At 42.8% G+C, this 26,512-nt stretch overlaps 5 protein-coding genes across 7 annotated transcripts in view; 3 read left to right on the top strand and 2 right to left on the bottom strand.

Moving 5' to 3' along the window:
• Positions 1 to 26,512, top strand: part of LOC124332025 (structural maintenance of chromosomes protein 2-like) — a 324,380-nt gene that overhangs the window by 274,246 nt on the left and 23,622 nt on the right. The gene's annotated exons all lie outside the window — the stretch shown is intronic.
• On the bottom strand, positions 222 to 2,544 carry LOC124335174 (suppressor of fused homolog). The gene is made up of 7 exons (XM_046789112.1): positions 2,163 to 2,544; positions 1,982 to 2,074; positions 1,510 to 1,923; positions 1,343 to 1,431; positions 963 to 1,257; positions 692 to 899; positions 222 to 587 (listed from the first exon to the last, which is right to left on the bottom strand). Exons 1-7 carry the CDS (start codon positions 2,378 to 2,380, stop codon positions 516 to 518), a joined length of 1,389 nt encoding a protein of 462 aa, XP_046645068.1. The 5' UTR covers positions 2,381 to 2,544; the 3' UTR covers positions 222 to 515.
• Positions 2,759 to 7,272, top strand: LOC124334481 (putative inorganic phosphate cotransporter). Of its 2 annotated transcripts, XM_046789055.1 has the most exons (14): positions 2,765 to 3,018; positions 3,232 to 3,422; positions 3,795 to 4,028; positions 4,155 to 4,242; positions 4,304 to 4,527; positions 4,587 to 4,739; positions 4,814 to 4,946; positions 5,015 to 5,136; positions 5,206 to 5,329; positions 6,285 to 6,302; positions 6,372 to 6,544; positions 6,608 to 6,747; positions 6,808 to 6,939; positions 7,013 to 7,272. In XM_046789055.1, exons 1-14 carry the CDS (start codon positions 2,913 to 2,915, stop codon positions 7,209 to 7,211), a joined length of 2,037 nt encoding a protein of 678 aa, XP_046645011.1. In that variant the 5' UTR covers positions 2,765 to 2,912; the 3' UTR covers positions 7,212 to 7,272. The 2 variants fall into 2 exon arrangements, with proteins under 2 accessions (XP_046645010.1, XP_046645011.1); XM_046789054.1 differs by lacking the exons at positions 6,285 to 6,302; positions 6,372 to 6,544; positions 6,608 to 6,747; positions 6,808 to 6,939; positions 7,013 to 7,272 and adding exons at positions 5,489 to 5,612; positions 5,727 to 5,921 and having other exon boundaries at positions 2,759 to 3,018; positions 5,206 to 5,325.
• Positions 7,552 to 9,193, top strand: LOC124336255 (GDP-L-fucose synthase-like). Its single transcript, XM_046789995.1, has 6 exons — positions 7,552 to 7,862; positions 7,948 to 8,062; positions 8,143 to 8,271; positions 8,334 to 8,492; positions 8,570 to 8,750; positions 8,810 to 9,193. Exons 1-6 carry the CDS (start codon positions 7,726 to 7,728, stop codon positions 9,043 to 9,045), a joined length of 957 nt encoding a protein of 318 aa, XP_046645951.1. The 5' UTR covers positions 7,552 to 7,725; the 3' UTR covers positions 9,046 to 9,193.
• On the bottom strand, positions 9,246 to 19,766 carry LOC124333478 (vesicular glutamate transporter 1-like). Of its 2 annotated transcripts, XM_046788970.1 has the most exons (13): positions 19,365 to 19,766; positions 13,921 to 13,986; positions 13,098 to 13,300; positions 12,240 to 12,319; positions 12,049 to 12,167; positions 11,638 to 11,752; positions 11,385 to 11,559; positions 11,029 to 11,315; positions 10,798 to 10,959; positions 10,645 to 10,726; positions 10,443 to 10,570; positions 10,140 to 10,370; positions 9,246 to 10,054 (listed from the first exon to the last, which is right to left on the bottom strand). In XM_046788970.1, the coding sequence occupies exons 1-13, from the start codon at positions 19,421 to 19,423 to the stop codon at positions 9,827 to 9,829; spliced, it is 1,935 nt and encodes a 644-aa protein (XP_046644926.1). In that variant the 5' UTR covers positions 19,424 to 19,766; the 3' UTR covers positions 9,246 to 9,826. The 2 variants fall into 2 exon arrangements, with proteins under 2 accessions (XP_046644926.1, XP_046644925.1); XM_046788969.1 differs by having other exon boundaries at positions 11,385 to 11,752.

The following is a 26,512-nucleotide window of genomic DNA, read 5'->3' as shown; positions in this document are numbered from 1 at the left end:
CGGCCGTGTATCCAAAAAAAGCGTCCAACGACTAAAAGGCTGTGCTGTGAGAGGAGGACTTTTTCAAGGATTCGGCTGCTGCCCAGTCCTTTTTTGCACGACAGCCAAAGGCTTTTAGAAAGAAATAGAAAAAGAGTGTGGACGAAATGAACACACAGATTCGACACCTCGTGTGTGTGTGTGTGCCTTTTTCTATAAATAGACAAGATTGGACGAACGCATTTTTGGCAAGTTTTCAACGTCATTATAATTGCAGCAAACACGCAGCTTCCGTCAACATCCGCCCGAGATATTTCGTTTTGTTTTTTTCGAGAGAAAAGGAGATTCACGCAGGTCAGGTTCAATCCCACGCACGAGCACGAGGAATAATAATAAAGGCACGTGGTTACAGTTTACAATTGTAAAAAAAGAAAAAGAATAGATAAAGAAAAGGGGTGGGAAAAAGAAGGAAAACAACATGAAAAAATAAAAGAAGAAAAAAAGTTGAGAAAGACAAGACTTTTTTTATACAGTCGTCATAATTCATCGGGAACTACCGTCAACGCCATCTGTCGGTCGAACCAGCAAAACGTTTTGGGAACGACCACCTTTTTATAAAGCGAAAAAGAAAATTGTTTTGATTATTACACACACAAAATTGGCAATGCATTCGAGATGAATTTCATCAAAAAGAAGAAAGAAATATAATCACCCCATCGGGCTGCTGGAGGCAAGCCAAATCAGATTCTAGTTTGGCTAACCACTCGGAATCGACGAGGATCTGAAGCCAAGGACCTTTGGAAACGAGAGGAGCTGACGGTGAAGCCAATGCACCTCCCACTCTGCCCGTCAGGAGCGTCACCGCCGTGTCGCCGGCCACTGCTTTGAAGGTGAAATGCCGATCGTGTCGAAGTCGTCCCCTAATAAAAAATAATTTAAAAAATAAGGAAAGGCTGTCAATGGAAATCAACTGGTAGGGTTACCGAAGAACGACGGGCAGGAGGGAAGCAGCTTCCAAGTTGAGCGTCAAATGGACACCCTTGTAGAGTCGTCGAATGGGCCAGATTTCGCCGTTGATGGTTGGCTCACCGTCGGCCGGTCGATGACGCCCGAGGGTCGCTCCAGCTTCCGGTTCATCCTCTTCGTCATCCTGACTACTAGAGTCGTCCTCAGCTTCCGGACTCCTCCATGCCGAACCAGTTTTCGAAGTGACTTTTCTCTCCTCCCAGTGGCAGCGGGCGCTGACGCCCGACAACGAGCATCCGTCACGATCGATCCCTAAAAACATGGAAGCAGAATCCTCTCTATAAATAAACTTTTACAAACGGCTCCTGTGAGGAGCGGCCCAACTTTTTTTCCTTACCATGTTCGACTTCGCGGCGGAAGGAGGGCTGCAATTCAAACAGCGATAACTGACGCTGCATGTCGGCAACAAGCCAAGGGCCTCCGGCACTGTGTAAAAATGGGCAAATCAATACAACTTTTTTTGTTGGCTATTATCTAGAGTTATTGTGAAGCGGGGGATATTACGAGGGAACTCGTCGCAAAAGTTCCAACACGCTAGTTCCATTCCAGTGCTGGGAAACTTGCAACTCTTCCTCCGTAACGGCGACGACTTGCAGAAACTTGACGGAACCTAATGGCCCTTGGACTGGCGGTAACAGAAGATCCTCCGCCAGGAGCATGTGTTGCAAGCGACATTCAAAATCCGATCCGTCCAGAGGACAATGCCAGGAGACGTGGTCACCAGCGAAGAAAGAGTTACCAGTGTGGAAAACATACTTGGCAAGAGCTTGTAACAGAGCTGCTGGCCATGTGGGTGGTGTGGCTTCACCAGACTTTTTGGCTAAGCGGAAAGTCAGCTCAAAACCAAAACCACTAGGAAACTCTGGTCCTGAAGGCTCGTGAACTCTGCCATCACCGTGCAAGTCTGTCAGGCCAAAACTGATGTAAAACGAAATGATCAAGTTGCGCTTGGTAACAATCGAGTGTCAATGTATACCTGATGTAATGCCAATGTGGAGGGATGTGAAGTTCTGGGATTCCAGGATGATCGTACATGCTTATATAGTCTAAAGGATCTGGACCACCAAGCCTGTAATTCATAATCAGGGTAAGTATTTGCAGCAATTGGGCACACTCCCAAGTGTTAATCGGACATCAGCAAGGTATCGAGTACTCACCAATATTTGATGAACGCTGTCACTTGCAATGGATTTGGTTGAAGGGGGTACACTTGTTTACATGATTCATACAATATTTCCAATCCCAATGCTGAAGAAGAAAGCATCAATTGTTGACCGTCATTTGGACCAGATTCGGGACCAAAGTTGCTGGCAACACTAGCCACATTTCCCGTTGCACACGTGTTTGCGACGACATGCATTTGTGCTTTCTGCATTTTTGTGTCTTTTATTATCACAATCAACTAATAAATAACAATAAATTTCAATCAACTTAACCAAAACTTCACTCCATTTCCAAACAATTGTGTGTAGCAGAGGAATTTTTGTAACAATGCTTCGCCACCAGTTGATTTGGCAGCACTAGTTACTAATGTCATCGTTGATTTAAATCTTTTTAACGAAATAAAAATAAAAATAAAGAAGACTGTCAGGGCAGGCTTGATTAAGGGATAAATAAATTCTATAGTTTTATTTACTATACAAATTATACTGACTTTTTAGCTAAGTGAAATTTATTTTTCATCATTCAATTAATAAGAGACATCTAGGAGTAGAGCCACAGGCTATTGCGACGTGTCATCGATCGGTCTGCTAATATTTTTATTTACATTCCAACTATACAAAAAATACCACCCACACTCACACAAAACCTACTCCCGGTCTCTCCTTGCACAATCACACCAATGGCTCATTTCTTTTAAAAGTTTAACATTACCAACCCTCCCTTATTAGTGCAAATTGTGAATAATGGTGCAACAAACTAGTATCCCAGTAACAGAACAACACGAAGTAGACGAAAATGAAACAGTAAATGAAAAGTTGCGACTAGTTCCCCACGATGACGAAGACCAAGGTATAAAACTGTCGATATAGGAGCATCCTTTACCCGCATGTGCAGGGTTATGTTGTCCTGCATGTTTGGTTTCCTTATCTACGAAGGAAACTTCAAGTGACTGCTTTGTTAACCACAGACAATGTTTCTAGGAGTTGTTTTACGAGTGTTTTAATAATTTTCTAACTTCTTGCATTCCAGATAGAAATCATTAAATTTTTTTACTATTAACAGGATGCTGGGGGACTAGACATACCCTAGTCTTGCTAGGATTCTTGGGGTTTGCCAATGTCTATGCCATGAGAGTGAATTTGTCCGTGACGATCGTAGCGATGGTCAATCAGAGCGCTATCCCACACATCAATCAAACCGCGGTGGATATCTGCCCTGAGACTCCAGGAGACAGCCAATCCGGAATAGTAAAGGTAAATGACTCTAAAAAAATGTCAAACATAATTGCAAAGTCACTAGGGGATCTAAGACTAGTCACCCTACTCGGCCCCTTGTAGGCGATGCCCCTGGGTCTTTTCTTCTGAGATGATGGATTGGAAGCTTTCGCTAGACTTTGTTCATCCTTTTCCCGTCTCTCGTATTCTATCTCCCTCGTTCTCTCTGAGAGTTAATCCTGTCACGAGTCTTGGCTTTTTGTATATAGGCACGAAAATGGTCTGGAGCAAATGGCCGCGTGTCTGCAGTCTGGTGCACAGCTTAAGCCCGCCTATTTGTCATTCCCCGTCAAACATAATCCCATGCGAAACTAATGATCTTCAACATTTTTTCTTTTCTTTTTAAAAAAGGACGGAGAGTTTGCCTGGGATGAATATAAACAAGGAATCATCCTGGGTTCCTTCTTCTGGGGCTACGTTTTAACGCAAATCCCTGGTGGGAGGTTGGCGGAGCTTTTTGGCGGCCGAAAATTACTTGGTTATGGTATACTCAGCACTTCACTTTTCACGTTGTTGACTCCATTCGCCGCTCGAGCAAGCGACACTTTGCTGATCTTCTGTCGAGTCTTGATGGGATTGGGAGAGGTATTACGATATTATTATAAAAAGGCGCTGCTAGTGTGCCACACTGGGAAACAGACATGGTGCCCTCCGCATGCCGAATAAAACCTTAAATCTAGCGAATAATTGACTGTTTCAACATCCATTAAGGGTGTGACGTTCCCGGCGATGTACGCAATGCTTGCCGAATGGGCTCCACCGTGGGAGAGAAGTAAAATGGCCGCTTTCGTTTTCACAGGTACGTTGGATTTTGTATACTGTTCCTCGTGAAATTATTTCAAGTTTATTCTAATTTCTAGGCGCACAATTTGGGACTGTAATAACACTGCCTCTTTCGGGAATTCTTTGCGAGCACGGATTCGACGGCGGGTGGCCAACAGTGTTTTACGTATTCGGGACTTTGGGTATCGTCTGGTTCGCCGTTTGGATGCCCCTCACTGCTGATTCTCCATCTCGACATCTCAAAATATCCAAAGAGGAGAAAGATTACATTTGCAGTTCTTTGAAAGACTCCATTAAAAGGGTAATTATTTATTAGTTTTAATCAAAAGTCGACTGGTTGATTTTTGTTCCTTAATATAGAAAAGTGCTCCCGTACCGTGGCGATGCATGTTTAGATCAAAAGCTTGCTGGGCTGTAGGGGCGGCCAATGTTGGTCACGCCTGGGGATTTTACACGCTGTTGACTGAACTACCGAGTTACATGGATAATATTTTACATTTTAACATGAAACAGGTAAAAATAAAATTTGAGCCAAGGCCAAGTGAAAAAGTCACTTAATCCGTTTGATATTTGAATGAATTTTATAGAATAGTTTTGTGTCCGCTCTGCCCTACTTGGCGATGTGGCTTTTCTCGCTCCTTTGCAGCACAGTCGCAGATCTTCTCATTTCCAAACAAATATTTAGAGTTATTACTGTACGGAAGATATTTAATTCTATTGGTAACTATTTTTAAAAACGAGATGTTCAAGTTTAGTTGTGAGATTAATTTCAAATTTTGCAATTAAAGGCCAATACGGACCCGCGTTGGCTTTAATTGGTGCTGGATTTATTGGATGTGATACTGTAGCTGCCGTAATTTTACTTACTTTGGCAGTGGGACTTAGTGGTGCTTCTTATTCTGCTTTTCAAGTACATTCTAAAACAAATAATGCAGAAATAATTCAACTCGTTAAAACCCTTTCATTATGAAAAAATCAGGTGAACTTTGTCGAAATTGCACCACCTTACGCCGGAACTTTGTTTGGAATTACTAATGCAGTGGCCAATCTCTGTGGATTTATGGCTCCTTATGCTGTGGGTGTGCTAGTTAAAGGAAACGTGAGTTTTGATTATTTTAAGACCTTTCATACCTTTAATGCGCACTAATCCAATTTCTACAACTCCTGGTTACGGCAATAACGGGGAAATTTTCGAGTTTCACTGTTCGCAAATGCTTCGCAATTTTTTCTTATTAATTCATAAGTGCTTTTCTTGTGCATAGCAAACACTTGGTCAATGGCGTCTGGTATTTTTAATCGCTGCCGGAGTCTACTTCGTTTCAAACACGATATTTCTGATGTTTGCATCGAGCAAAGTACAACCCTGGGCCGAATGCGAAGATCTCGGTGAAGATAAAACAAGAAAATTGCTGTGAAAATCGACATCCGTCCATTGCTAATTTTAAACGACTTTTTTCTCTTTTTGTCTTCATGCTGCACTTCATCACGGACGCTCAACAGGAACGGAGGAGCCAATTAATTCAGGTGACGATGAAGAAGAGTCTGATTTTCTCTCTCGTCCTTTTCCTTACATCCAACCGGATTCATTGTTTTAATTCCACAAATCTTTACTATTATGATTATCACTTATTTTATCAAAATTGTATTGAATGTCGCTTTGAATGTTTTGATGGAATACAGACTAACGCAATGGCAGTGGCGTGTCATTAAAATTTCATATTTGGCAAAGATGTTACAAAGTAACAACCACATCCAACACAATCCATTTGATAATTAATTATTAGGTTCTAGGCCTTCGCATTTTTTAATTTGTTTGCGTGCGTTTCGGCTCTTTTTCATGTACATGGTTCTCGAAAAAGACGATAGGGGGTGCTTGAGGCTTGTAGACGACGGAACACGTCTCAAGAAAAGAAAACAATTCTTGATTCAATAACAGCAAGCTAAATATTGGCTACATTAATTTGTTGAAAATGTCAAAAAAGGACGAGACGCTTCGTAGTGTCTTAGATTCGGAAGAAAAAACGTCACAATGGGTGACCATCGTGATTGCCTTGATAGTTGGTCTCATCACTTTGGGTACTGTTTTCTCTCTCTTTCTCTTGACAGCTGTTGAAATGATACTAATTTATTGACATGTTTCTCTAGCGGTTTTCCTTTTTGTTTGGAGAAGAGGACGTGTATCACGTCGTGGAATTTGTTTAGTGGGTCTGTGTGAATCTGGAAAAACATTAATTTTCTCACAATTGATCTATAAAAAGGCTGTTGAGTCCTTCACTTCCATGAAAGAAAATGTTGGAGTGCTACAAATTGAAAATAAGGTGCTGTGTGATTAACTTTCACCTGTTATTTTAACTAATACTAAATGCATTTTGTATCTTTAGGGAGCTTTGAAGTTGGTTGATGTACCAGGCCATGAGCGTGTGCGTCAGCGCTTCTTTGACACTTACAAAACAACAGCAAGAGGGATTGTGTTTGTCTTGGATTCTTTCAGTCTCAACAAAGATATTCGTGATGTGGCAGAGTATACTATAATTTCCATGACATTTTAAATTATGTTTATTAATTTGTTCAATTTAACCAGGTACCTCTACACTATCCTGAGTGATCCAGTTGTGCTATCTAACAGACCACAAATGCTTATCTTGTGCAACAAACAGGATCATGCATTAGCTAAAGGACCCCAAGTCATTCAGTCTGTTCTTGAAAAAGAAATGTCAGTCTCATAAATCAGACTAAACTTCATAAAAATGCATTCTAACAAATGATCTTTCATGCAATTAAATTAGGAATGTACTGAGAAACACCCAAACCAACCAACTGGAAGCCATATCTGAAGGTGGAAACAGAAAATCTTGCTATCTCGGTCAAGAAGGAAAGAATTTTGAATTTGCCGATCTTTATCCCCAACGTGTTGAATTTGCCGCTTCAAGTGCCCAAACGGAAGACTTGGAGAAATTGAAAAAGTGGCTGCAATCAGTTGCTTAAAAATATGATTAAACGTTTTTCTACTGTCTGTAAATGACCCAAATACATGACATTAATCTTATTTCGTTCATTGTCCTCATTCCGGATAATATAAATCCGTCTCTTTGTACTACTTTATTCAATTAAATGATATTTTATGAATATCGCATAAACGAAAAAAAAGTTATTATAAATAAAATAGATGCTAAACCAGACATTTATTCTTTGTCCCGTTTTCACATAAGGTGTGACGTAATGCGCCACTTTTTTCTATTCACGGATTAAATGCGGGAGGCGTTTCGTGGCGCTTCCCTCAGGTGGTAAAGCCGTTAAAGGGGTGAAATATTTGCCGGCATCACAGACTGCGAGACGTGGCATCCCCGCATATCACTTCACTTCTCTTGTTCATGTCTTCTCGAATTCGAGTGGCATTCGACGTTCTGTAACGCTTTACCTTTACTATTCGAGTCTTTAGTTTTTGATCGTACATTTTCATCTAGCTGATTATTTAGAGATAGAATTCCAAAGTTCAGTCATGGGAAGTGAAAAGAAAATCATTCTGGTCACCGGCGGCAGCGGTTTAGTAGGACAGGCCATCAAGCAAGCCAAGCAGCAAGATCCCAGGGAGAACGAGACGTTTATTTTCCTCACCTCCAAAGATGGAGATCTTAAGTAAAAAAATTTTTTTTTACCCAACTGTCATGTCATGTCATTGTGAGTTTATTTAATGAAATTGTTTTTTGGTTGGTTTGTATAGGGACCCTGCAGCAACACAAAGAATTTTTGAAAGATATAAACCAACTCATGTCATTCATCTTGCTGCTATGGTTGGAGGGCTATTCAACAATATGCAGCACAATTTAGATTTTTTGGTATAACTGTGAGCATGACTTACTTAAATTGTGTGAATCATGTTGAATGGAGTTTTAAACTCATTGGTTTTCTTTTCCAGCGGAACAATATTCTTATCAATGATAATGTACTTCACAACAGCCACAAGTTGGGTGTGAAAAAAGTTGTGTCATGCTTGTCAACTTGCATATTTCCAGACAAAACTTCATACCCAATTGATGAAACTATGGTAAGTTGGTTGATTTGTTTTCTTTTGTTGGATGTGATATGATGTCAATTGTTGGTTTACAGATCCACAATGGTCCTCCACACCCTTCAAACTTTGGTTATAGCTATGCGAAGCGGTTGATTGATGTCCAGAACCATGCTTACAATCAGCAACATGGTTGTCACTTTACTTCTGTGATTCCAACTAATGTCTTTGGAGCTTATGATAACTTCAATTTGGAGGTAGGTCTATTGAAATGCATGTTGGTTTGGTTCTTTGTTTCCAATACTAATTTTTTATTTTTTTAAATTTATCTCAGGATGGTCATGTCATACCAGGACTTATTCACAAAGCTTACATCGCGAAAAAGGAAGGGAAGCCGTTGGTTGTTGCTGGATCTGGGAAACCGCTGCGTCAGTTCATTTATTCGATAGATTTAGCTAAATTATTCCTGTTTGTACTTCGAGAGTATGAAGAGATTGAGCCCATTATCTTGTCAGGTAACAATAATTTCAGACAAGGTGTATCGTGTAGATTGTGTAATGTTCTGTTTCATTAGTTGATGAATCGAGTGAGGTGTCTATCGGAGAGGTTGCGAAGATGATTGCGGATGCTTTCCAGTTGGAACATGGAATTGTCTTAGACGAAACCAAGTCGGACGGACAGTTCAAAAAGACGGCTTCTAACAAGAAATTGCGAGGCTATCTACCCGACTTCCAATTCATGCCACTCAAGGATGCTATTGATCGGACGGTTCAGTGGTTCAACCTCAACTACAATACGGCCCGCAAATAATCATTCTGAATCATATGATTATAAAATGCCGTCCTGTGTAATGGTATTCTCCATTGGCTAAAAAAAAAAGATATTTTCCATTTTCCAGTGTAAAATATTCTTTTTCTAAATTGTGGTCACTGGTTACTAATAAACAGTTTTGAGGGAGTATTGGTTTTTTTATATATTTTTTTGTCTCATTTCTTTTTTTAGAGCGTCAATCTCGATTATCTATATATTCACTCATAACAGCAATGACAGCAAAACATTCAAATCCAACATGTAATAGGAATGTGGAACATGATTCTGTTGAAGAGATTAGTCAGATTACAGAGTTTGAAAGGATTTCAGGAAATTCTATCGGTAAGAAGTTTAAATTGGGGGTACCTGTCGCGAAACACTGAGATCAAAATTCTCGATCAGTTTTTTTTAAGTTTTATATATAACGTCGAGTTTTTATCGATGAAGAAAAACTCCCGAACATTTATATATATTTATATATAGACACGGAATTAAAAGAATTGGGAGGAGAGAGAAAAAAAAATTAACGACGAGTTATTGCCACAATTATGATACAAATCGATTGATGTCACTCTTTTAAAAATAAAAAAAAAACGATAAGAAACACAACTGTTTGACAGTGGATACATCCAGTATTTTTTTTTTTTTTTTTTTAAGAACAAGTTCTTGAGAGAAGAGTATACTTTCAGTCCATCGATCAAGATATAAAGTTAGAATGTAAAACATTTTCTTTTATAGTAGATATTTTTTTTTAAATCATTTTAATTCTTTTTTGATCTATCTAGTAATTCCTATCTTGCAGAGTGCCGTGCATGTAGATATCCTGAGCAGCTGGTTGAACCTGTTGAACGTTTGAGAAATCTGCTTGGAATGATCCGGGATTACCAGGGTAGGGTGGTCTGGGCGGAGCTTGCTGTTGCTCTTGATAGGAATAGTCAGCTGTGGCTCCATAGGAATGTAATCGACCGTTGAAAGGATTGTTGCTACCCTGAACAGCTGGCGTCGTCTCCTGCACCCAACAAAGAAAAGTTTGGAGGTTTAACAAGGTAAATTAAAAAAAAAAAAAAAAGCTTTTTAGTTTAAAAAATGTCTACCGTAGAGGCGTAGTTTGGTTGTTGCTCTCCGTTGTATTGGGGTTTCTGTTGAGAATCGAATGGATTCCAGGCCGTTGTGGGAGCTGCTGTGAGAGCTGGCACATCCTCTTCGTCGTCTTTGGGCTCGGCCCACGGCTGGAGTTCGCCAGACGCGAACACGGCGTAAAAGCCGACGCCCAGGAAGTGAATCACCGATGCAATGACAAAGACCGTCTGCCACTCCTCCGGTTTCTGTTCAATTTTTAATCAAGAAAAGTGAATGAGTCTCTTGGGCTTCTGGCGGCGACGTCAAATGACACTTGCCTCATTTTTGGTGAGCGACTCGACAACAATGGGGCAAAACATGCCCGACAACGTTCCAACTCCGTTAGAGATTCCCATTAAGATACTGGCGTAGCGGGGAGCAATGTCCAAATGATTGACGTTGAAACCTGAATGCATATATTTATATGTCACACACATTCATTTGCATCCAGTTGATTACAAGTTGATACCAAGACGCTACCTGATATAGCGAAACCGCTGAAACCGACGGCCAGAGTTAAAGTCGTGATGGCGATGGTCGTGTCACGCGTGTAAGCCACCACCTACGTTCAACAGGTTCAATATATTTTAAAAAAATCAATAGGGTAAGTCTGCGTGGGATTGACATTTTTACCATTAAGAAAATGGCCTCCATTCCGAATCCTCCGCAGTTGAAAATTTTACGGACGGATGTCGTCGTAAGAATTCCATTGCGACGCAAATGATCCGCCAATTGTCCTCCTATAGGCACGATGATCGTCATCACCAAATGAGGAAGAGCCGCCAACGTTCCCACCTTCCAATTGAATCAAAGAAGGTCATTAAAATCGTTGGTGGATGAATGATTTCCTGCATTATTATTCACCTTTCCAATGTCGAACTTGAAGACTTGTCTGAAATAACTCGGTTGGGAGAGAATCAGCAAGTAAAACGTCCAGGAGCGACAGAAATTGGCCACGATGATGGCGTAGACGGGCATCGAAGTGAAAAAGCATCGCCACGGAGTCGTGTAGAAATTGGGAATGGTTCGCTGGACGTGCGACAACGATTCTTCGATGTAAAGTCGCTCGCTGGGCGTGATGGTCGGGTGGAGACAAGGTTTTTCGAACGACAACCACACCCAAAAGACGTACCAGATGATACCAAACACACCTGTCGACATTTCAATTGAATTTGTTCAATTGAATTCATTTCAATTGGATTGTTTGATTGGTGCCTTACCGTAGAAATAAAACGGCGCTTGCCAGCTAATGCCATCCGTCAGCCATCCGGACAGGGGCATTCCGACTACAGCCCCGGCGTACGATCCACAAAATGCCAAAGTGGCCAATCGGGACCGTTCCAGTGGCGGAGCCCACCACCGCCAGATGCCGTGACACGCCGGATAAGTGACTCCCTGTTGTATTACGCAATAAAAAAAGGAAAACATATTTATTTTCTCTTTCCATTGTATATCCGTCAATGTGAGCATTACCTCGACCAGTCCTTGGAGGATGCGGACGAGGGTGAACACGACCGGATGCAGTTTGGCCGCTCCTGGTAGGAGCATGTTGAGACATGCGGAGACTACGATGGCCGATCCGAAAACCCTTTTTTTTTTTAATTATTTAGTTAACAAAAGTTATTTGTTTGTCGGGGTCATTAGTCGCTTTTACAAGGAAATAACAACGAAACAAATGATCCGACAAACTGTCAACAGTTTGACAACAACTTCCAAAGGGAGAGCCTAAGTAAGAGTAATGAGGAAAACCTTGTGAATGATAAGCTAGAGTCCAAGCTCTTATGCTACCTCTGCCGGAGATGTAATGAGCTTACATGAACAGTGGGCGGTATACGATAAGATTTACAGTCGGAAAGAAGACGAACTTGTGTGTGAGTTTCTTACTTGTTAGCAGCGTATTTGGAAGCGAGGAAACCTCCTGGGACTTGAGTGATCAGGTAACCCCAAAAGAAGGAAGAATCTACCAGTCCGATAGTTCTCTTGGTCCAATCAAATTCTGGCTCCTGTTTACAGTTGCAGTAGACATTTTTGTGTTATCATTTCACAATAGACTTAGTCGTCGTCATTTTTTTTACCCCAGTTTCAGTGTTGTTGGCCGTCATCTGGACGATGGCCACACCCAAATTGCATCGAATGCCGAACGAGATCAGGAAACCTGCCGGGACGGGAACCAAAAAAAAAAATGTTGGAGATGATCCCTCTCGCCAATTTAGCGTCATAATGACGTCATTGCCCTTCCCTTTCATTCTTAAATGTTTCTCAAAGTGCATATTATAACTCTAGTGACAGTGCTCATGAAATGAAAAGAGGAAAACAAGGGAGAAATCCAAATGGCGCCGAGCTATAAGTAGATTTTGCATTTTACTCGTCGGTGCACAGTCGAAAATTCGTGAGAGTCTCTTCGTCGTGCGACCACTCGAGTCAGATTAAATGTCAACGCCATACTGGGGGGAACTGATTCCGACCAATTACACCAACTATAAAGCAAGAGAGAGAAGGCACGCCAAGTCGCCAATTGAATTATGTTTTTGGCTGAACTGGAAGATATCTTTTAACGTCGCATCGTGGCTGGGCTGCTGGCAATATGGAGACTAGCAGACGTCGTCGTCTGCTTCACTTGGCAACAACCAAAAGGAATGACGTCAAAATCTCTCGTCGTGGAAAACCGCGTTTACAACTGAACGCGTCAATTGTGCTCTGGATACACCACAAGAAGTAAGCCCATTTAATACTTTTATATCTCTTCGTTACATGTCGTGTTATTTGCATCGGTTGCAATGCAAATGTTCTTGGCACTTGTTTCCACCCACCGCCGACGCCATTTTGTCGTCTGTCATCAAACTGAACAATCTCGTTAAATTGAATCTATTCCGCGGGACTATTTGAAATTTGAAATGACGCCTGTAATAATACGTCATGAAGTGAGAGCTTACCAATGCTGGCGAGAAAAGCCACCGTGTATCTTTTGGTCATGCTGCAGCAAGGGCAATCTGGTCGGATGTACATGTCGATTTTGCGTAAAGGCGGACGTTCCATTTCGGGCAGTGATTCGGGCGATCCGAGCTCTCCCATGACAGTGCCCCCTCCGCCGTCAGTGGTAATGAATCCCTTCTCATCTTCTTGCTTGCTAAACGGACTGCCATTTGTAATAATAATCATCATAATAACATGAGTCGCTGCTGCTGCTACAGATATCCAATCGTCACTCGGCAGATTCGCATTGAATAGATAGAACATGCAAGGCGAACGACAATTCATTAGACGTCGCCTGGTAAGACGCCGCGTCACGGCGTCTAATGTAATCGGATCAAAAGATTTGGGATCTAATCGGCTGTGTGTGTGTGTGCGTCGACAGGGTAGAGCAGCACACAGTTCAGGGATTGTGAAATGGTTTGGTCGTTGCACATCAGAAAGTCATGCGGTTGCGTCGCTCAGTTTCTTCAGCATATCCCCCCACCCGTTTTAACCACTCGACTAACAGCGTCGTCGTCGTCTCTTTTAAGACGCCCGTCTCTAAATGTGTCGTCCGTCTTTGCGTGTAATCTCCGCCAAAGAGAGAGAGCACTCCATTTCCCCATGTTGTTGCCACTCTACAGAAAGGAGACTGCCCACTGGAGATGTACTCGTTCATGCATGAAAGAGTTATTATATCGTCGTCGTCCCTAGACCCCCGTTTTCAATGGCCTCCTCCTCCCACCACTACCAAAGTCATCAAGGCTTTTGTTTGCCTATAGAAACCAAACAACAACAACTTACTTGGGTTTGATGTTCTTCAGGTTCCTCATCTTGGGCATCTCAAACTCTTCGTAGTTTGCTCCTCGCCTGGAAATTGCCAAAAAAAAAACAAAATATTTATTTTTAAAAAAGAAATATGTTCGTGGGTCGGTTTATTAGCCACACAATAAATTATTTCGCTCTATTGTATTCACAGAGCCAATGGCAACAACCCGCAGGGGCTACTAGTCTATTGTTGCAAACATTTCCAACGATTGCGTCATTCGTATTTTTTTTTCTCTCGCTCTAACGAGCAACGTCTTATTATCATTCGCCCATATAAAAGGAAACCATTTTTCTTTTTCTTTTTTGTATTCAAATGTCTGACAAAAGCAAGTCGCCTTGCACACACTCGTGTCACAGTTATATGAAAAAGTCTTGTTTTTCTCCTTTTCTCCTCTTTTGTCATTTTTTCTCGTTTGGGGGGGAATGATGGACAATTCGAATGATTGCCTCTGGCTGTCAAGCATCTCTATAGAGTTAATAACTTTGACAATTCGATGGGATAATACGTAAACTTGTCGTCGTCGTCGTTCAAACTTTCGTTATTTCTTATTCGTTGGTGAATCCAATAAATGGGTGCCAGTGTCCAGCCGTTGCCATAGTGACCTTTCGTCCTCCTCTATTTTGAACTTTTCATTTATTTTATTTGTTATTTTCTTTTTCTTTCATTCAAATCGGATACAGTCGTTCGGTTGGATGGCTCGCGACTCGTCTCTTCCGGCTGCTTCCCGTATATAGTAGCCGACTCTCTCCTCCTAGCTGGTTGCCGAGTAAACAAACAGGAAATTGCTTTTCCATCCAACCCCTTCTATCTCCCCTTTGGCTCTTATTATTCTCTTCCCTCCGCACACACACATACTGTGTTCGTCCGGCACATTGGCGTTCGTGAGTCGCCGACACATGAACTGACGCCGACATCTGATACAACGACACAAAACCCCACTTTCTTCCGTCCTCCCGTACGAAATGAAATTCCAAACAACAAGAAAATTTTGAAAAAAAAATGGGAAAATTTCTTCGTTCGGGAATCTAAAACTCTTATTCGAGAAAACTTTCATCCGCCCGCTATGCCATAGGTGCGGAGTCGAGCGAGTGGATGGATGATGTGTGTATATTCAATGTCGGATGTGTGTGTATGCGGCCCAAAAGTTGCGGATGTCAAGAGACGAAGAAGTTTGTCTTCATTCAAAAAGTCTCCGCTCAGTTATCAGCCGCCCGATGGATCTCGTCCCCCCCCCCCTCTCTAAATAATATTCGGATATAATCATTTCCGTCCTCTTGGCATTTAAATCACTTCATCACACACACACACAACTCTCGCCGGATGAAATTCGTTTGTTTTGATTTGAAATTTCTTTGATTTCCATTTATATTTTATTTTCTTTTGCGAGGATGATGATATAAATCAGGAGCTTAGCGCATCAATATAATAAAGTTATGCTGTGTAGCTGCTCTTGTATATATCAAGAGTCTGGCAGCGCCGTGTAGAGTCGCTGGGTGGTGAAATCGTCAAAATGGGAATTTATTGATATTTATATTTGTATAGTATATGTGGCGCAATAGAATAATAACAAGCCAGCAAAGCAAACTTCTTTTGTCGGGGGACGACGTCCGACTTTGAAATTGGAAGGAAGAGAGATCCGCATGCGAAACCCAATGGCATAAACGATAAAAGAGCAAAATGGTTCCATACACAAAAAAAGGAAAAAAGTATAGGGGATGGAGGAATGGCGGTGCCGAGTTAACAGACAGACAGTTGCGTCGTAAAGAATCGTATCATCCGGATATGGTGGCAACCAATCTGGGCCAATAGCATTAGAGATAGGACGACCCAAAAAAGGGAGGAGAAAGAAATCAAGTTAAGTGTGTCTGCTTGTTGTTCCCCCCTAGAGGACTGACTAAATTCCTCCACTTTTGCCTAAACATTTTCCATATCTGTACATTTGAATTACGCGCCAATCCCCGAATGACATTTTCTCCCTCCAGTATATTTTTTGAAAAATCGAATTCAAATGGAATTAGTTGTTTCCGACAAGGGACCCAAAGGAGTAGTAGTAATAGTAGTAGTGGAATTCTAGTGCCGGATTCACAATCAGGGCTGGATTAAATTAAAGCCGCCCCCCAAAAAACGTATAATTTCATGCGAGTTGCTATTCATGTATACGTTAATGAGGTGGATGTACTCGTCCTCCTTTGGGGGATGTCAATCGAGTTTGGCAAGAGAAAAATGGTCGAGAGCACATCGTCATAGATTATAAATCTGATCAGGAGGTTCGCGTTCCTTCCATCCAGAAGTGCCACTAATGAGAACCCTATAGGCCTCCTGCCAAAAGATTGAATTTGAGATTCAAGAGAGAAGGGGGGGGCAGACGGGCGTATGAAAATCATCATCTTCTTTTTTCTTTTCTCCCTTTTTTTGTGTGTTATGTGATAATATATAACTCTTTCCAGTTGGTCGCTCGCCTTGTAGACTCTCTCTCTGCCAAACTCTGTCCAGACAGAGATGATGACTTATAGGCAGTAGTAGAAGAAGATTCAATTTGGTTTGGCCATCGTTGATATATCGATGACGACCCGAGTCCATCTCGGAGAGCTATAGCAGCAGCAGCAGCATCAATCCGTCTAGTTCTCCCTTTCTTATTCTCTGCTGCTGATCGGCTTATATATTTATTTATAGGAGAGTCATATATATAGAGCTAGCTATAGCCTAGATGCGATTAGACGTCTTTGTGTGTGTGCCCAGGCTTTCATATTATTATATTACTACATCTATCCGCGGAAAATGTGTCTATGTTACTCGGCCAGCATTTTCATCATCATATTAAAACATATAGATCTATCACAAGGAGGGAGGGGGGAGGGTCTCAGCATTCAAGATTTAGGAGGAGGATGGCTCCTGATGATCCTGTCTTCCGGTTCCTTGTCCGTCTCCTATCTGATATCAGAAATGTCTTTTATATATTTCCAAACTATTTCAGTCCTATGAATATATCTGTATACTATTGCAGGCCCTTCAAAAGGATCTATATAGATGCTGCCCAGTGTATCTAATCAAATGATCCTGGATAACATCAAAAGATTGGCAACAGCGCAGAGAGAGGTGACCGGATATTAAATAGTGGACTAGACTAGTCTCTGCATGAGTCCGTTTAATCAGCAACTCGTGCGGGGGTCTATCTGACAGTCGTGTACATTGTAGGAGGTTTCAGTTAACAAACGACGTCATCGGTTGAATGACGTCGTCCAGGTCGGAGGTCGCCGCAACATTTACTTTCGACCAGAATGTACATTACATGGTCAATTTTGATGTTTACGCCTAATCCTTTTTTCTCTTTTTTTCCTTTTGTTTAGTTTTGAGTTCAAAGGATCTTTCATCGGAGGTAGGGATCCAGCATCCGGATGCGACAGATGCTGGCCGTTAGCGAATCGTTAGGAGGGGGGAGTCAAATAGCTCTAATGGAAATTACATAATAGCGAAGGGGTTTTTCCCAGTGAAATGTACTAGATTGTGTGCCAGTTGTTGGCAGCAGGTTATGTACGTGCCACAGACTATAATTAACTGGCATGTGCCGCTGGTGTTGACACCAGCAGAGGAGGAGAATTTAACCGCCGAGCTCTACCCCATAGAGATGGCAAAATTGTAAAATAGTCAATTGGCCGGATTTGGGTGGGTGGTTGGTTGGTTCCATTGTGTTTGGCGCTCAAGGTGCTGGTTACAGCACTTAACATCCATCGAGACTGCGGCTTCCCTGCCATTCAACTGACGAGACCATCGCCGTTGTTGTGTGGGTTGCAAAACAATAGGACAGAGTCAGGAATATCCACATTGAGAGTTCTAAGGGAACGGTACCCGGGCAACACAACCGAATACAACAACCTGCTTCCACTCTCGATATATCCCAGCCAACCGAATGTGCCGGGCGCCCCAGCAGAGTTGTTGTTCTGCCGACTTGTCGTTCACGTCGCCAGAGTCGACCATATCAAATCATATTTTTGATTCGGTAGATTCGGTAGCCATTTTCTGGTGATTACTTTAATCGACTAAAAATCAACCAGTTGTCGAATAGGAAACTTTTTTTCTTTTTCCCTGTGAATCCAATAAAATAAAAAATAAACTTTTGGGGGGGCTGAAAGTGGAGCCAACAGCGTTGTCTGCCAGTTATGGATGAAGTTGTTGTCGTCGTATAATACACATACACATTCATGGCTCTTATAAAATAAAATAAAAAGAAGGGGAGATATCCTCCATATCTTTTTTTTCCTCAACCGACCTCGACCCCCGTTAAGAAGAAGAAGAAGAAGTATAGTTGTAGATAAAAGGGAACGAACCAGGGTCGTGAAAACATGGATAGATAGATATATATACCCCCCACTCTCTCTCTCTCTTTCTGCACAGAGAAAAAAAGGACGTCGTCGATCTTCTGGGCCCTTCTTTGGCTCCACGCCCATTGTTCCATTCTTTTAGACTTGGAGGAATTTTATTTCATTTTTTCTTCTTCTTCTTCTTCTTCTTTGCGGGAGGGAGCGGAGGAGCTGGGGGGATGTTTTGTTTCCCTCTTTGAGCGTTCCAGTCGGATATCCTCCATATCTTCTCTTCACTATGTACGTCGTACGACGTCTAGCCCGCAGAGAAAGAAAGAAAGAAAGAAGAGAAAACTCGACGACTCATGAAAGTCTATAGAGAGGGGGGCAGTGAACCAGCAGTCTCATCTAACCAATAGATATATCAACTATACTAGACTGGTATAGTATAAGGAAAAACACACTGAGCGGATATGCATCCGTCCGTCCGTCCGCTCTTCCGCTTCCTTTTTCTCTTCGTAGCCAAGAAGATTTTGGCTCTACAAGGAGTCCGGAATTTATTTTTGCTTTTTTTTTTATAATCAAAATATCTTGGTGAGCAAGAAAAGTTCCTTTTTCTGTGGGTGATTGATTGATTTGATCTTTTACTATCCCCCCCCCTCGTACATGATCGCGACCGATTGCTCATCATCCGTCATGAATAAAGTATGTAACAAGGGCGTCTCTCTCTATGAAAGATTCATCCATGCCATTCTTCTTCTTCTGGCCTATCTCTCGTCGTATACAAATGGAGTTGAGCGATTTGTGTTTTGAATGCCAAATGGGCCAAACTGTTTTGATCAACCGCTCGTTCAATTTGACTATTAGATTTCTGCTAACCAAGTCAATAATAATAATAATAGTAATAACTTTTCAAGTCGCGCTCAAGCGCATCCACTTCCGCTGATGATCTGCCACTTAATTATGAAACGGACTGCCCAATTTTGAGTTATTTAGTAGAGACCAATCGCGCCGGATCATTAATTCGGTGGCTGGTACCCGAATTGCGTCAGTATAAATATACATACATAGGCTAGGGCTAGGCACTTATCAATAATGAAAAAAAGGTCGAAAAAACTTACCGGAAATCGGCCAGACTGGACATGGCCCGGTCTTTGATGCCGTACAGGAATTGCGACATGACGAATGTGAATTTCTGGCGCTAACAAATTTTTTTTTTTCAAATTTTTCAAAAACACTGAAACACGGACGCTCATCTAAACCGCAACGCGCACTGGTTTCTTCAGCTGGTTGTGCCCGCCTGTTGTTGACTAAAATAATAATTTAAAATGTTGTCAATTTCCAGTCCGGAATTGACGAGCGTTTGGCTCAATCTGGAGAGAGTTGTCGGTCTCGGTGGATTCGCCAGTGGCCGGAATGGGCGAACCGAAAGCAAAACTGGTCGCCGGATCGGTTGGAGCGCGACGACGACAGCGGTGAAAACGCCCGTGTGATCGTCTCTCTGCCGTGTAGTTTTGGGTAAGTTTGCGATTGCATGACGCCGTCGCTACACGTATACACTCGGGTCTCTTTTCTGGGGATTGTTTCCCGCCCGCGCTGGCGCCGCTCCGTACCACCACCAACCCGCTCACGATGGCCACCTCCCACCCGCTCAGTTTGACAAGGAACCTCCTCCTCTTCTCTTATCCCTTTTGAAGACGGTGTCTACTGTCTTCTTCTTGCTTAGATCTGGTGACCGAAACTCATTTATAATCAAAAGAAGGCCTTTTGACAGCTGCCCCCGTCGTCGGCTTCATGTTCATTGCGTAATGCAAAGAGATTCATTAACAATTTAAAACATCCCCCCCCCTCCCCGCTCTCCAACTCTCTGCGATGAAATGGAACGACGGCTAACATTATATAGAGGGAGAGATGAGAGACGGACAGAGAATAAAGTGTCCAGCTCCTTTTTGCCGCCCAAGTGAGCGGGACAGACGGACGGAGAATATTAGGGAGGCACCGAGCGTGGCATGTCTCACACTACTCAACTGGGACAATTCTATATCCTACTAGCAGCTAGTAGTACACATGATGTCGTTAGCAATTGAAAGCTTTATGAGCTGTGCGAAACTTTGCGCCCTGTCGCCGGCCCTTGTAACAAAATAAAACACTCGACTTTTGGGTGGGGGATTGAATTTGATTTAGTGTTGAAATTAATCGAATCAAGGGAATTATTTCACTGCCTCTATTGCCATAGATATTTAGATTATTATGATGTTTATCGCTATACGCATCACGTCAGTAGTACGTTTTTGGTGGGGGAGGGAGACGGACGGAACGACCCCGGGCGCAAATAACAAAAAGGCTCATCGGCCGGGAGGGGGTGTAGAACGTCGCCATGGGTTCGGTTTGTGATGACGACATGGCGACCGGAAACTAATCTTCTTTGATTCTTTTTTGTGGCTGTGCCACTCTTTTGTCAGAGTTCCATACGATCCTCCGCCCGGCCAGCAAGTTTTTATTTTTATTGTTTCGACATGGCAATCATATTCGACCATTATGTTCATCTTGTGTAATCATCAACTTGGTCATTTTGTTTTTTTTAATTATGTTGATTGTGTGGAGATGAACTCTTTGAACTCTTCATCTGTTATAGAGGACGGCCCGTGTGTTTATTATCTGCTGGTGGCGCTGAGGTGGTCTAATCGATCAGCCGAGTGCAATAGAGCGCGAGCGCTCAATAACAATTCAAACCGAATAAAACACAAAATACCCAGCACAACAACTCTATTTATAGCCGGGTTGGTTTTTTCTCTCTTCTCCTATTTTTTGTTTTATATACGCCATCGATTTCTTCTTTATTTTGTGTGTCGTCTTCTCTCTCGACGCAAAAAGCTTTGGCTGATGGCTGGTTTAGGACACCACCGATCATCAGCCAAAGCCTTTCTGACCCTTTTCAACACGAGCCTGGAAACATTTTCGACCAACTTTTCTAATATTCCTATAGTGTTTCTGATGAGATGGACAACGAACCCGTGAAATGTGTCCTTTCTTGTCAACGTCGCCATCGTCCAAACAGGTCAAATGTCATCACAAGATAATTGAGTGAATTACCTGGTGATGTTGACCCATCAAAAATTCATGTCATCCGGTGCGTAGGAGTTTATTCCCGATGAAATGAAATTCTTTGTTCTTGGTCGGACGCTTTTTCTCCTTTTATCAGCGTTTTTCGACGGAGCGCTCGAATTGATTGCGTTTCTTTCTTTTTTCTGTAAGATTTCCTTCAATCGTCTACATTTCAAAAAAGAGATTGTTTCCCGCCAGCGGTAAAATGTAATGTCGTTGATTGAGATGGAGTGATGATGATGCGCTGAGGGCATGGTGTATGACTCAGCCCTTTCAGGCGACATTTTTTTTTTTTTTTGGCTGTGTGTTTCCCGGTAGCTTAAATGATGTAACGCGGAACATAAAGACAAGGGGGGGGGGGGCAGGAGAAAAAGGCGTGTCAGGGAGTCTGATGTATGCAGTCACGTCGAGGAGTATAACCCGGCACGCTTCTTCTTCTTCTTTCTTTTTTCTGTTGTAGTCGATATGTGATGTATTATTATATTTCCCGCCGACGGAATTCAATTAGATGTATTGCACAGACGTGAGCAACATGTCTATGCACTAGTCTAAAGGAAAGAAAAACATGTCCACCTTTTTTAATATTTCATTTTTTTTCTTCAACGGAGTTGAACGATGGCTTTCTTATCACCACCGTACACACACCGAAACAACATTTTTCATCAATAGGCTAATATTTTACCAATTCTTTATTGTAATACGTTCCATGAATAGATTTCCTTGTCAACTACAAGCCCATAAGGTCAGACAAAAAAAAACAAAAGGCGATCTTTTTAAGCGCTTCATCATCAGCACTCGGTGCGTAACAAATGAAAACGCTGTTTCACGATGTTTTTTGTCACGACAAGCTCAGCAGAAAAATTCAAAAAAAGGAAGGACACCCCCATGTTACAAGTGCGGAGAATAATGGGACGGCCGAAAAAAGAGCCAACACACACAGGATCGTCTCGACGACTACTATTACTACAAGGGGGGGGGGTTGATATGCTGCGGACTTTCTTTCAGAGTTGTGTTGCGCGCAATCAATACTACTCACTAGACTGAGGGCTGTGTGTGTGTGATGATGCTGACGACGGCTCGGATTCTCTTGCGTATTCATCACTCCTTTCGGGTCCTTGCTCCTTGTAAAAAGAAGAAGAAGAAGCCATGCTGCGAAGAGATGAATCTTGTTTATCAAAACTGGAAAGATAAAACAGATAAAAAGGAAGAAAATAAGAGTGGCGCAGAACTTGGCATCGCTCCCGCACACGACACACGACCAGTCGCAGAGATTTTCTTATCTTGTGTGCGTTTGTTTTTCTCTTCCCAGCAGCTACAATGGAAGATTGTGGGAGGGGGGAGTGATGAATTGCTGCCCGGTTTTTGAATATAAACCAACCGAGAGTGAGCAACGGCGTCGTCGGGTTGATATTTCCGATCGTTGTTGTTGGGAGAGACTCGTAAGATGGAAGAAGGAGCTAAGAGAAAGCAATTAAGGAGGCGACAGTCGCCCCCGCCCTCCTCGTTCAACCGGGGCGACTTTGGCTGACGAGAAACAGACATATACACACAAAAGAGTTTCTTTCTGGTGAGTTAGAAAGAAGAAGAAGAAAAACAACTTCTTCTTCCACTACACACAAAGTTACCCCCCACCCCCACCAATAGCCAAAAGGATCGTGCAAAGCTTTCGCTCCACTCGGCACTCATCTAGCGCTATCCTAGATTCTTCGTTGAATTAATTGATCGGAAATGAGAAACGGGCTGGCTGCCTCTATTGACTGTGTGTTTACTATTTACTCTGCTCTCGCCTTTTTTGGGAGGGCGATGGCTAGACGACACTCTGAGCTAGGAAGAAGATCTGACGGCCCGGCCCCTTTCAATCCCGCGCGCTAACGTCAAAATTCAATCCGAATCAAAAGCCAGTCAAGTGCTGCTCTACTATGTACATACTCTCTCGTCTGCTGTGCTGCCGGTTCGTGTGCGTGTACAGTTGATATGATTCGCTTTTGGATCCGCATCCATCCTCTGTCAAGGACTTACTGCGTGGATGTCGTTCCGGACATCCGGAAATGGCGGCATCCGCAGCAATCGTCGAAACGGATGAAAATCTCATTGTGTTTGTGTTTGCCATCGATTTTGATCGACGTTCATTCATTATATTTATAATTTAGTCTATCGAATTTAATTGAGCAATATCGGTCAGGTTGATTGATGTTAAGCGGGAAATCAATAGTTTGCGATTGGGAATGATTTCGGGAGATGACGTCAGTTTGTGATGGGAGGGAAGACTATTGGCTCCGAGCTTCTTCTTCTTCTTCTTCTGCTGCTGGCCGTCGGCCGAGATATAGACTAGGATTATTTCCTCTCCCCCCTTCTTCTTCTTCTTCTTCTATCAGACTTTCCACTTGGTTAGACGATCCATCTTTCACACACCCACACACACAGATCCAGCGAGAACCTTACCGCCATCCAACGGATCTGATTTTTTTCCTTTTCCTTCTTCTATTTTTTGAATTTTTATTATTTTTTTGTTGTGTATTTTGGTCATGTGTATAACCCCCCCACCCCAACCCTACCCCTCGCTTTAGTGCTCTAAAGGATGTGCTGGTGGACCCCGCATAACCCACCGATGGAATCAGCCGTGATATGTGCCGCCCGATTGGATGCGCTGTGCTGCCCGGCTGATGGATTGCGCTAGCAATCAAAAAGCCTTTTGCTGGGCCCGGATGGTATATACAACCCCTCTCGTTTTCTCTTCACGCTCTACACTTAGAAATTCTTTCTCATGTTATCGCCCCAATGCCAATGTCAATTTGGTGATTGACGATTTTCTTTTTTCAAATAAGGCGTTGCCTCAGCTCAAATGTGCGGAATTTGTTATTTCTCCCAAACGAAATGAAATTTAGATGGTCATCCTCTTTAATATCTTTTTTCTGCTGGTCGTTTAAGTTTGATGCCAGTATTTGGGGGGGATTATATTCATAAGGATCTCTAAAGACGTGGATGGCGTTTTTGAATGACTCCCCTTTTTTCCTGCAGGATTATAGGAGCTGAGGGTGTCGAACGTCCTTAACTTTTTTCTTCTTTTTCAGCAGCAGGAGCTTTTCTTCTCGTCTAATCTCTGCGTTCAGATGGAACCTGCAAAGAAGAAAAAAAAAATCGGCGATGAAAACGAACGGAAAGCGTGCGGGATTGAAATCCTTTTTTAATGGATCCAGTCATCAGTGACCGAAAATCCTGCGATAGGAAAAAGGAAAAAGATGAGGAGCACAATGGAAAATGGAGAGATAAAAAGCAGCGGATTGTAAATTCTTATTCCTCCATTTTGATTCCTGAATAGGTGAATTTTGCCTCCCAAATATACACACGTACAGAATCGAAGGAATATGTTGCAGCCAGAGAGGCTCAATTCAACGGGGGATTTAACGGCGCCTTTGCTTTTTGTGCCCATTATCGTCCCGCAAGACTACGCCTATGCAAATGGTGGGGGACCAGGCCACTCTGTGTGTAAGTATATGTGTTTATTATACCTCAGAGTCTCTCAGTGATCTACTATATACTTTCTAGCTCTTTTCCTCCTGCTCTTCCCAGGGCCGCTGCAACAATCGAGACTGGAAATAGAAAAAAGTCGTCGGTGAAAAGAACAATAATAATAATAAAGACGGCAGCAGCTCAGCCATCATCCAGCAGCAGCGATTGTTGAAACTCAATGAGGCAATATATATCCAGTTGCCGTCACATAGAACCTATACGCTCCGCCTAGCATTTATATCTCTCTTCCGCGCTCTATTCCATCGATGTTGTGTGTCTGTGTACACACAGCAAAAGCTCTATATAAATATCCATATTTATATTACTCTCTCTCTCTCTCGGCGAGCTTCTATTATGTGTCTTTCGGCAGGGACGGATAGAGCCTTTATGGCGCAAGCTAGGCACGATTCTCCACCACCAGGGCTGCTGCTGCTCCAGTGTGTCCACATCCAGTGGAAGTCCGTGATGTTGCCGAGGCTGGAGGAGCTATAGTATGTACATAATATTCCGGAGGATAGACCGCCAAAACGCCCAGGATTTAAAAGAGACCGAAAAAAGATAAAAACTCAACGTTACATAAGTTTCAACATTTTTCGGTACTACTTTCTCCCGCTTGCGCCCTTCGTGTGCTGCCAAAGTGTTGTTATCGCCGAAAGCTGCAGCTTAGATACATTTGCATCCGGCCGTCGCTTTGGAAACGGCACACCAGACCAGCAGCCTTAAAGGCCTATATGCGCCAATAGAAACTCCCGACAGTGAGAGAAACAAAAAAGAAGGGGGGGATTAGACGAGATATTCTTGAATGAGCACCAGAGGATCCCGAACATCTTCTTCTCGGGTTTCGTTGCCGTTCCAATATTGACATGGTCCCTAGCGCCCAGGCACCCGCGACCAGTGATCAACAGTGATGAAATCTCAGCTGCTGCTGCTGCTGCCTCCGCCCACCCCCCTTTTGTTTGCTCTCCGGCAGTTCAATACGAAGAAGAAGAAGCTCGGCATTCAAAATCGTCTCCAACTCGTTTTCCGAATATTTGCTGACAGCTCTCATCCCGCTCCCGCTTCGCATACAAACAGTCCCGACCGGGATCGATCGGCTTTCCCAACCAATAGAGTCGAAAAGAATTGGCTCTCTCTAGAACTTTTTAGACTTTTTCCTCCCCCCCCCCCCCCTTTATCTCTGCGCCAGCCTCTTGTCTCTCTCTCCCTCTCCGCCATATCGGCCGACAACTTGATGACTCGTTCAGAAACGCAAAGAAGAAAAAGATGAAAAGATTTGACAAAAAGACGATGGCGACTACGGCGTTCCACTGCCGGCAGGACCCCGCCCTCGATTATACACGCTGACACGCGCTTCTAGTACACACACACACACATGTACTGGCTTTGGCTAGCTTTTTTTAAATATTTTTCAAATGGAAAAAGAGGGTGTGGCAACAGTGAAATTGACTGGAACACACTCGAGACTTTTTTTTTTTTTTTGGGGGGGGGGGGGGGGGCTGTTGAGAAAAAGTGCGGAGGGGGGGAGGCAATAAATGCTCCTCCACTCCCGCAGCAGTTTTCGGTGAGATGGACGAGTTACTAGAGTGGCTGCATTCACGCGTGTCAAACTGATCTATATTGCTCTGATGTGTACATCCTATAGCTCGATGGATCC

Source organism: Daphnia pulicaria, chromosome 1 (assembly GCF_021234035.1).
Source record: "Daphnia pulicaria isolate SC F1-1A chromosome 1, SC_F0-13Bv2, whole genome shotgun sequence".
NCBI classification, from domain to species: domain Eukaryota; kingdom Metazoa; phylum Arthropoda; class Branchiopoda; order Diplostraca; family Daphniidae; genus Daphnia; species Daphnia pulicaria.
This window is presented reverse-complemented; position numbering and strand designations above follow the sequence as displayed.